We start from the raw sequence: 11725 nt of genomic DNA, 5'->3' as shown, positions 1-11725 counted from the left end.
CAGCTGACAGGGAAAAACTATATAACCCAAATTACTTTTATTTGTCTTTAAGAACATTTTACCACTCATTTATTCAACATATAAAAGCAATGGTAAAATATCCAGCAAATGTGTTTCTTTTATGGAATATTTATTACTACTACTAATAATAAAAAATCTTCGAAACTCTCCTCAGTGGTCATGTTTCTCCAAAATATAAATGGTGGAAATAATTTTCCAAAAACCCCAAAACAGTTTATGTTTAACTTTGCTCAGATGGAATAAACCAAACATTAACACTGTTATAAATACTAGCTCATTATACTAAAATGATTTAGCTAAATGGAAGCTATTCAAGCTGTCAATATTTCAGTTTGGTCACTACTCTTGATGTTACTGGTTCCAATCCACCAGATTCCTATTACCACCATTTTGGCCATTTAGAATTGACAATTAATACCTGATCTGAAGGAAAAAAAGACCTGCTTTATAGTGAGATACTGTATGAAAATTACATCATAAAAAGAAAGGAATTAAATTCAAATTTCCCACTTACACCCCATATTTCAATTTGACACAACATTACCACAGTGATATTGTTGTTAAAAAGTGTCCATTTTTGTTAATAGTCATACATTCATTTGTCTATTTCTATTTTCACAACACCATTATATAATAAAAATGGTTAGTATTGTGGGATCCCCTTTTTCAAATTTGTTCATAATAAAGAACCATAAAGACAACTGTCCTTATGTGATTTTTCCCCAAACCATTATGCACAAAGCTGGAGGAAGATCTGTTGTTATCACATCATGCCATGATAAAGTTATGAAATCTGATGTTACAGATAATTTTTTTAATACACATTAAATAAAGATTTCAGCTAAATCACATAAATTAGATCAATATATATTCCACAGGAAATCATAATATGGAAGTGAGAGCCAGGAGAAAAGACCAGACTTCGAAACATAAAGCCAACGTAAAGAACAGTCCAGCGCACAGAGAAAGTGTCGGACCGAGTTCTCAACTAACAGCAGATCAACAGGTGATCCTGAAACCGCAAGACGACACCAAACACATCACTACTCATCACTTTTACACATGGAGATACTGGCAGAAAAAGCTTCTCTGTTCTGTTTTACAAGATCACCTGAACCACTTTTATCATTATCATCATCATCCTGAGAGATATCACATTGGTCAGAAGGTGTTGATTCATTTCTAGAACAGCAGCTCTGACAGTCGTGCAGCCACAAATCACAGGTTTATATTAATGCGCTCACTCTAATACGTTATCGTTTCTATAGTAACAGCTCATTTACAGGAACTTCACGTAAACTTCATGTAAAAAAAAAAAAAACGTGCAATCATTGATATGGTTGATAAAGTTTTCTGTAAGGGGGTGTTTGTTTAACGTTTATGGGAGGAGTCTCCAGTGTCAATGCATTGCAGTAGACAGCGGTAAAGCTGTAACTAAGTTTTACGACATCTTCAGGACAGAGGAGTTTACACTTTGTGGTTTCTAGGCAACATGACAACCGGTGTTTTTCCTGAGAGAGAAGAGAGAGGATGGTGAGGATATGACTGTTTATAGCTACTATAACGTAAACGAGAACAGGAACTAACTTGTTTCATGGGTGTTCGACAATAATACATCTAACTAAAAACTGATGCACTGTTTGTTAATGAAACAAATTGTAACTGCTGACAAATTCCTGTGGTATAATAAGAATAAAACACTCTGGTCAATGATTATTTTACTATAATAGCACACCCCCCAAGTATTTTATTCCTGTTATCTTTATAATATGTTCTCTCTGCTCTCTAACCGAAGTACCTTGTTCTTTTCCCAGTCGAGCTCCACGGTGGGCGTCCGCTCCGTCCTCAGACTTGTGGTGACCTGGCTGAAGCAGAGTGCTTTATTCTCTTGGATGCACCACGCCGCTGTGACACTGAAGCAGAGCATCATGGGTAACCAGTCATGGCCTGTGCTGCTGGTACAGATCAGCCTGTGGCTGCTGCTGTTGTGGCTCCTCTCCAACCTGCACATGGGTTTGCCCTGCTTCCTCCTCACACTCGTCTTCTGGCTCTACAACACGTACGGAGGAGGACCACCCCTCTCAACCCCCATCGGCTGGAGGCAGGAGGAGCGAGGGCACTGAAAGACTCTCCTCTTCTCCTTTAAAATAAACTGAATAAAGCGCTAATACAGTAAACATCGTAGTGCTTATTGGTTCTAAACACATCCTTGTCGACTTCCCTTTCAATGCATCCCTTTCATTGATTAAAAGTCCAGTGCTATAATAAAATCCGTTTTATTATTTAATAGGTCAAGTGGACTTTGTGGTGCCTTGGAGGTCAGAGGGATTGGAATTAAGAAAAATTAAACATAACATTTACAAGAGCACTAACAAAACAAAACAAAACAAAAAAACGTTAAAGAAAAAGTGCTTACAAAATCAAGCCGCCTTCCTAAAAAGATTTTTGTCGTAAATATCAACATAAACGTTTTAACTCCATCTATCAGTTTTGCGTTTTTCCATCTCATCTAGTAGCTGAATCCAGATCACTGATTTCATTAAATTCATGAAGAAATTTGTCTTCACTGCTGCACATTTATACAGCTTAGACAAAAGATACCGTACGCTACAAAATGAATTTTGTGACTGAGGAATTTCAGGAAGTTTTGGAACAAATACTGAATTTCAAGTACCAGTATTGTTTCCCTCATTTAAATGCAAATTAGTTTTTGTACTAGTGCATAGATGGCAGCAATTCTGCTTTGATTTATGCTTTTCAGAAAAAAAAAACCCTTATACCAATAAACGGTTGCACACTGAGGTAAAACTTTTATAATGTAAAATTAATGTTTATCCATGGAGACGTTAAACTGTTTTTGCCCTCATCTCTTCTATTTAGTCTTGAAATGCACTTCGCTAAGCAAAAAGCTGACAGTTTATAGATTTCTTTCACAGATATACAGGTTATACTCTACACTTAAAAGTCTCTCCAGTCAAACTGTTGTTTCTCATAACCCAAAAAAAGCTCTTAATCCCAAAAAATCTGCTTTAATTGTACTCGATAAATTAACCCATTATTTGAAGCCTTTCAGAGTATTCGGAATAACTTGCAAATATTTAAATAACAGTATAATAACAACGTAACAATAGAAACTAACTGTTTTGTGGACATTCCACAACATTAAATGTAGTTAGTAATGGACAAAATGTAAAAAAGAAATAAAAGAAAATGGAATCAGAGGGAGGAAAAACACTCCAGGACATGCTGTTATTGAAAAGGACTAGTGGTTAGGCCACAGCACTCTCACCGCTGTGGCCCGGGTTTGATTCCTGACCGGGGAACCAACTGTTGCGTGCAACAGTGCGCTCTCAGTGCCGGTCCCATGCTCTGCTAAGGGCATCTGGTGTAAAAACTGCGCCAAATCAAATACCAATGAGCCAATGAGCCGCTGTGGCGACCCCTAATGGGAGCAGCTGAAAGAGGAACAGCAACAACAACTCAAAGTATGCCAAAAAAAAAAAAAAAAAACCCCCACACACAAATAAGGCAGTAAGTTGTTTTACCTCCATTTATTGAGTTCAAAGAACGTGAAACCCACATACAAATTTTGTTTGTTTTGGAATATGTTCCCTGACATCCAATTATAAATTAAAGAAGAAAAAAACCCACAAAATTAAAAACAAAATAAAATTATGACATATCAGTGAAAAGAAATGACAAATGTCAAAAGAGGCAACAATGTTCAAGCAAGCAAGAAAGAAAAAGAACGAATTCTCCTCTGGAGAACATGAGTGACTGACAGAAGCGTCAGCCAATCAAATGATTTCTCCTCTTTAATCGTCATTGTTGCCTCCAAATCAAGTAAAAAATGGTGTTTTTATTCTCTCTTGTGCTGACACAAGGTGGATACCAGGGGGCGCCATCACTACAACCATCTTCCCTTCCCTATCATTTTTATATATTTAACCACTCGTCTTCCCCAAAACATTTATCTTAGTGCACAAAAAACACACCGACTATCACCTCTCAAACTGAATACATTTTTAAAAAAACAAGTACTTAACAGGAAGTATGTCCAAACTGGAAAAAAAAACAAAACAAAAACAAAACACATCACTTCTCCATTTAAGAATGAAAAACAAACAAAAACGAGAATAAGAGGGGGAAAAACGCAATTAATTCTGTAAAGTCCTCTTTTTAAATCTTAAATGAACTCCCTATGAGAAATCACCATCACGTCAATACTGCGCTTTAGAGAGAGAGAGAGAAAAAGAGAGAGAGAGAGAGAGAGAGAGAGAGAGACTTGTAGTGGCTATTGCACTTCAAAATCCCCCTATTAACATCAACACTATTATTATAATCATTAACAGGAAAAAGCACTGTGCAAATACAAGCGTGTGTGATTTTGTTTCTGAATCCTCGCCCTGTTTAAATCGAGACTCAACATCGTGATGGACGTTTTCCAGTAATAAGTGCAATGAAATCTTTAATAATTATTTAATCATTTTCCACAGACACGGTGCTGGTGTTTAATCTGAAACTGTCACAGAGAGAGAGAGAGTCAGAAAGAGAGACACAGACAGATGGACAGACAGACAGAGAGAGACTGACAAATAGATGGACAGAGAGATAGACAGTAAAAGAAACATGGGGGGAGAGAGAGAGAGAAAAACAGAGAGAGCAAGGCAAAAAACAAGAGATAAAAAGACAGAAACAAACAGAACGAGACAGAAAAACAGAGAGACAGAGTGACTGACAGAAAGACAGAACAACTGAGACAGAGAGACAGAAAAAGAGAAACACAGAAAGAGAGAAAGAAAGAGACACACCACCACAGAACAGCCGGTGTTGATGGTGTGATTGTGGAGTTCCCTGTTGATATCATACACACTGTTCTACTGGCTAAAATCAGTCACATGACTTCCTGCACTGTGTACTCAAAAATCCCATGCAGCGCATCACATCGTACTCGTGCCAGAATGAAATGATTTGAAAAATATTTTAATCTGGCTTGCTACAGCTAGCTAAACATAAACAGCTGGCTAGTTTCGCTAATAGCTTAAAGTAATACATAAAGCTAGCTTGTGAAAGCTACATCATGAGGTTAAAATTCATGTAGCTTGGTAGTTAGCTAGCTACGAATAAAATAACGGAGTTTGAGAAAACTAGCTAGCTGACTATAGTAACAGTTACTGCATCTGCAACATAAAGCTGAAAAATGGCGTCAGGGTCGCTTTATCGCCATGACAACCTGAGCATCTTGAGTTATTTACTCGCTGCTGTTAAGAAAAAGCGTGAACAGGAAGGGTTTGAAGATTATTACTGAGAAAAATCAACAGAATTGAGATCACAGCCAGGAATCGATGGTGTGTAGAGGAAACAAGCGCTTTACTGGCATATACAACAAACCGAAAGTGAATCATAAGCATCTTCATGTTATTATTTTAAATGCGTAGCTGCTCCAAAGTTAGCAATCAGCATTATCACAGTACTGTTACTGTAGTGTTATGCCATAGTTCAGTGAAGCTGCCAATAAAGAGTTGTTTTCTATTATGAACGTCTAGCTGCGTAGTTAGCGGCAGAAATATACACGCTGGGATTAGCATCAGGGGTCCAAGAATAACTCCAGTCTTAACTCATTTGAGGAAGAGGTTCACATTTACAAAATGTCTGTCTGTTCTGAGTCTCATTTGGTTGCACCATATGGTTTATATCCTTGCCTATGACAACTTGTCTGTATTGTGCCATGAAGGATTTGATGTTGGATAGTTAAAAAAAAAAAAAATTCTCAGAGCCAAGAATTAAACAACCAAACAAACAAACAAACAAAACCCTATTCTTATGCCATGCAAAGCATCAGCACAACTTACAGATTAGGTAGAAAGGTACAGATTAGAACGCTTTTTAAAGCAGATTCATGACCATGTCTGTGGAAAATCATTTTATTCCCTCACAGCGACACTGAAATACTCTTTACACGCACATCTCATCCTGTGCGTCGTTCACTCCCTCCTTCGCTCGTCCTATCTCTCCGTGTCGCTCGCTCGGCCTCTGAGTCACTGGTGGATGGCTAAAAATATACCGAAGCCTGGCCTTATAACGAGGTTGCATTACGTCACACTGTAGTGTGTAGTGTGTGTGTGTGTGTGTGTGTGTGCGCTGTACATCTTAATGCACTCTTTTCAGAGCCACGTGAGTAAAAACAGAGCGTGTGTATACTGATAAAGACGAGCTTTAAGCTTAAAGCCCCCGGTTTAAAGTCTTCAACTAAACACCCTATGTAGAAATCACTGTTACATCGATATTAATGTCAATACTGCGTCAGAGAGAGAGAGAGAGAGAGAGAGAGAGAGAGAGAGAGAGAGAGAGAGAGAGAGATGGGGGAATCCTCCATTCGCATCCATGTAATTATTAATATGAATATTATTAAAAATACCACTGAACAGGCAGAGACATACAGAAAGCGCTTATCACCTGATCACGGCAAAAAATTATGTACACCAACATTAAGAAAAGAGTAAGGGAAGAGGGAGAGAGGCTGATTGTGAGTAAGTACCGCCTCCAGGCTGTGTATGTTTGGGGGGGGTGTTTGGATGGGCGGGGCAGGCCGCTCACCTCTTCTTCGGGGCCTGTGTGGTGCGGGGAGGTGTGACGGGGCGGCCCGAGTTCACACCTCCGTACTGATACTTAGCCTTCTTCTCTGAGGGCTTCAGGATCTGAGAGAGAGAGAGAGAGAGAGAGAGACAGAAAGACAGGGAGAAACAGAAAGACAGGGAGAAAAACAGAAAAAAAGGGAGATGGAGAGACAGAAAGACCAAAAGACCAAGACAGAGGAAAAAAAAACACGAGAGACAAAAAGATTGAGAGATAGAAAGAAAGAGAGAGAGGCACAACGAGACAGATAAGAGAGAGAGAGACAGAACAACAAAGAAAGAGAAAAGAGAGAGAGACACACACAAAGAGATAGAAAGAAAAAGACAGAGACAGAAAGAAAGATAAACAGAGAACATGAAAAATAAGAAGAGATTTGTGCAATAATTTTATGATTTATTATTCTTTCATTTTTTGCAGTCAATCTAAATATGATTTCCTCTTCTCAGTGAACAGTATGAAATTACAAATGTAAGAAACCAAAAACTGAAAGAATAATGTGTGGTGTGTGTGTGTGTGTGTGTGTGTGTGTGTGATGTACCTGAAAGGAGCACATGAGGGACTCGTCGACGCTCATCATGCCCCCGGCGTTGTCGAACTCTCCGCAATAATTCGGCGCTGAGAACAGAGTGACCAACTGTCTCTTCGCAAAGAACTCGTACCCGTCCTCCACCACCTACACGTAACGGAGAGAAACGATCAGAAATAAGCCGCTATACAAGTCCCTGTGAATGAGCTGTTACTGTAGAAACAACAACAGTTAAATATATAAACCTGTGATTGTCAGAGCTGCTGTTGTAGAAAATTAATCAACACCTTCTGACCAATCAGAAGTGAGAACTGAGGAAGTTTTTACCTGGTGCGCTCTACAGATGAGGTCCAGATCGTGGCGATTGAGGAATTTGCTGACCACGTCGGCTCCGAAGGTGAAGGACACGCCCCGATCGTTCTCTCCCCAACCCTGCACATCTTTATCAGGGTCTGACCACAACAAATCGCACAGCAAACCTACACAGAGAGAGAGAGAGAGAGAGAGAGAGAGAGAGAGAAACAATCACACACAACACACACACCAAACCTGGTTATCATCAATTCTATACTTACAAATACAAACTCTGGACTAAACATTAATGCATATAAACAGGTTTATTTATGTTATTTACTAAGGTACACAACCTAAGGTATTTAATTTCATTAATGATCCTAATTAGCTAATGGAGTGGAGATTGCCTAATCATCTAAATGTTGCCAATTAGTCAAATGAAAAATAAATACAATTAAATCTATTAAATTAAAATTAAATGGTAATTCAAGTGTTCAATAACCAACGCTTAAAACTTCCATTTTTAGTGAACAATGTCAGGAGCTTCCTTGTGAAACATTTTTCTATTACACGTTTTTGTATTAACTGATGTTAACCGATAAACTATAAAGTTGCTGGTAGCGGACTTTCAGACTTTACTCCACGCGTGCACACGCACACAGACACACACACAGACACACACACAGACACACACACAGACACACACACAGACACACACACAGACACACACACAGACACACACACAGACACACACACAGACACACACCTGTATCAGGAACGTCCGTGGGCCTCATGATCCTTCGGATCTGCTCCATCGACTGCAGGTCAGGAGAGAGACCTGAGAAGGAGGAATAATTATGAACTGATTACCAGAAATGACTGTATCAGTGACGCTCTCGATGAATAACTATTGAAAGACAAGAAAAAAAAACAAACAAAAAAAAGTTGTAGTCTGAAGTTCCACACTAGATGGGCTATACTTTGACTTTTTAAAACTCTGTACATATAACAGCGTAGTTACAAAAGTCTAAATTTACAAAAAAGCCTTACTTATTTAGATTATGTCTAAAACGCTATATTTACAGTCACAGAGCGGCTCAGGTCTCAGCTCAGGGGTCAAATCTAAAATAATAATAATAAACTTTATTTTATATAGCGCCTTTAAAAAGGCCTCTCAATGCACTTTAAATAAGAGTATAATAATAGTAATAACAATAATTTAATAACAAAACAAAAAGTAATCAAATAAAAGCAATGATAAAAAATATGTTTTAAGAGAAGATTTAAATGTACTAAGAGATTGGGCTTCTCTAAGATCAGATGGAAGGGAGCTCCACAGTTTTAGAGCGTAAGATGAGAAGGCCCTATCACCCATAGCACGCAAACGAGTCTGAATATTTCAGTGCCCAACTAAAAGAAACCGCTTAAGTGTCATCATTTATCACAAACACGGTTTCTGCTGTTCAGCAGTGATGATGTGGTTACATTGGGCCTTTAATAAAAACATTTAATAAAGCTGTGTGCAAATATTTTCAACCAAATCTAACAAAAGAAAATAGTGCTAGATTTACGAGTTTCGGTCGCGCTGTTCTATGATGTTATTCATAATCACGTGTGCATATTTAAAAACGCCAAACAGCTGTGAATTACCAGGCATGATCATGGTACAGGTGAGTTACATTTAACCACGCCCACAAAACGCCATAAAAGGCAAGGCTTACAGAGAGCGCCATTACTTTCGTCGTAATTGAATGGGGTGTCTTATTTGTCTTAATTTATGGATTTGTTTTGGCTCTCACTTGCTCAACCGTTACTAAGGAGCGGCTGTTGATTAAACTGGGGTGCAACTGAAACAAATAAGCGATTTTAACTTGAACGCGCAATCCGCGTATAAAATCGCAGTAACTCACTGACATACTTAGGACTCGAGGACTTGAGATCAAGTAGAACAACTGAGGTTCGATTTAGTGAGTCTCCTTAAACACAAATTTACACAAACGTAGGATACGAACATTTTCCCTAACTAACTGGCTTTTCAAGAAAACCACATTTCTTATGAAAATGTAAATAATTTACAAATAAATGTGTTCGTGTAAGTGCATTGTTTAACATTTTGAGTATTCAGCAAGAGTGAGTAAGGTGTCTACCTCCATGGCAGCAGAAAATCTTCTCATCAATGATGGCAGCGATGGGGAGGCAGTTGAAGCAGTCAGTGAAGGTTTTCCACAGCTTTATGTTGAACCTGCGCTTACCTGTAAAAAAAATAAAAAAAATAAATAAATAAAATAACCGTGTACCATATACAAACGCAGTGGAAGCATTCTTCATTTTAAAAAAGTCACTAAACCTAAATGACTATTTGACCCAAGGTGGACTCACACTCATCGTAGAAGCCGTAGATGCGGTTGATGGAGGCGCACTCGTGATTGCCCCTGAGCAGGAAGAAGTTCTCGGGGTATTTTATCTTGTAGGCCAGGAGGAGGCAGATGGTCTCGAGCGACTGCTTCCCTCGGTCCACGTAATCGCCCAGGAAGAGGTAATTCGCCTCTGGGGGGAAACCGCCGTACTCAAACAGCCTCAGAAGGTCGGTGTACTGACCATGGATATCACCTGCAGGGTAACACGCCATAATTATACATGCAAAATCGTACAATCATACAGAGTTGGAGAAAATAAGACAACAGCTCCCTTTCTCCTTGACTGCATTGCTACGTTTGTCTGGAAGCTCTCATTCCTGGTCATTTGGCATCAAAAATAAACAAGATAAAGGACTACAAATTTGGCAGACATTGGATTAGCTATTTTGTGGTACAGAGAATCTTTTATCCAAAACCATTTCCAAGTAAGACAGAATCCAATCCAGCTACGACAAGAGCCAACTTCGACTGCGGTACTATTTCAGAAATAGTGTCAGAAAGTTACAGGAGGTAAAAAAACAAAACCTTCAGCTCAATGCAAAGTACAATTCAACAACACGCAATTAAAAAAGGAGACAATGTGTGCTAAACATGGTCAAAAACAGCTGCGTTTCCATTCAATTTTTAAAAATGAATTTATCTAAATATTTGAAACATATGCAAATCTTATGAAGATATTTTATTACTCACACCATTGCCACTATGAACAGGGCAAAACTGAATATTTTTATAATATTAATATGTAAAAACAAGCAACACTGTCATACAGATAGAGATAACAAAACTAACAGGAACATTAATAAACAAATAAACCTTCGTTGCACTAGTAGTAACTACTAGTAGTAGTAGTACTAATCCCAAGTCCTGGGATTAGTTCTACAACATCAACGCTCACCAAAGGTTTACCCAGAGGATAGGTCAATGTAGGTAACAATCAGTGCGGACATGACTCTTGCCCAGAGATCAGATCAACACTTGAATACATGACCCTCAGACAGAGATCGGGTCAACAACATTAATGCGGAATGAATCCTAGCCCAGAGATCAGGTTGAGAATGCTGAAGTGGAATGGACCCTGGTCTGGAAAATGGGTCAATGTCAGCGCCAACCTGACCCTCGGCCTGAGACTGGGTCAGAACGTCAATGAATGCTTGACCCTCACCTGGAGATAGCATCAACCATGTCAATAGGAGGCTGACTCTTGCCCAGAGATCGGGTCAACAACAATGAAGAACTGAAACAAAGCCCAGGATTGGGTCAGCTACCCATTAACTTTGCTGACCCAATCTCTGGGCAAGTATTAACACCACTGATGCAGAACTAAACCCTCACCTAAGATTAGCTCAAAATTGCCAAGCGGACCTGACCCTCATCCAGAGATCGGGTAAAAAAAATATATATATATATATTAAATGAGGAACTGCCCTTTGGCCAGAGCTAATAGCGCCGAATAATAACCTGACCTGGTCAACAACACACATGCGGAACTGCCATTAGGCCGAAGATCAGGTTAACAGAGCGCATGCCAGCCTGACCCTTGCTCCAGGAAAGGGTCAAGAAAGTTGATGCCTTGAGATACTGTCAACAACACTGATGAGGAAATGACCCTCATCCGTGGACTGGGTCAACAATGTTAATGTAGAACTGACCCTCACCCAGAGATCAGGTCAACAATATTGATGCAGAACTGACCCTTGCCTGGAGATCAGGTCAACAACATCATTGCAGACTTGGCCCATACACAAAGACTGGGTCAACAACATTGATGCAGAACAGACCCTTGCCTGGAGATAGGGGTAACTAATTCTAGCTCTGAGATAAGGACATCAAT

At 39.1% G+C, this 11725-nt stretch overlaps 1 protein-coding gene across 1 annotated transcript in view; it reads right to left on the bottom strand.

The window, feature by feature from the left end:
• Nucleotides 1-3557: 3557 nt before the first annotated feature.
• The window catches only part of ppp1cb (protein phosphatase 1, catalytic subunit, beta isozyme), a 14164-nt gene continuing 5996 nt past the window's right edge, over nucleotides 3558-11725 (bottom strand). The window contains exons 3-8 of the mRNA XM_034308242.2: nucleotides 9857-10087; nucleotides 9625-9729; nucleotides 8244-8315; nucleotides 7511-7662; nucleotides 7196-7330; nucleotides 3558-6719 (exon numbers count right to left, since the gene is read on the bottom strand). Of these exons, the coding sequence (XP_034164133.1) occupies nucleotides 6615-6719; nucleotides 7196-7330; nucleotides 7511-7662; nucleotides 8244-8315; nucleotides 9625-9729; nucleotides 9857-10087 (800 nt within the window). The 3' untranslated portion in view covers nucleotides 3558-6614. The remainder of the gene's footprint in view (nucleotides 6720-7195; nucleotides 7331-7510; nucleotides 7663-8243; nucleotides 8316-9624; nucleotides 9730-9856; nucleotides 10088-11725) is intronic.

The sequence above is a fragment of the Pangasianodon hypophthalmus genome, chromosome 10 (assembly GCF_027358585.1).
Source record: "Pangasianodon hypophthalmus isolate fPanHyp1 chromosome 10, fPanHyp1.pri, whole genome shotgun sequence".
Lineage (NCBI taxonomy): Eukaryota > Metazoa > Chordata > Actinopteri > Siluriformes > Pangasiidae > Pangasianodon > Pangasianodon hypophthalmus.
The sequence above is the reverse complement of the archived record's forward strand: the minus strand, read 5'-3'. Positions and strand labels throughout refer to the sequence as shown.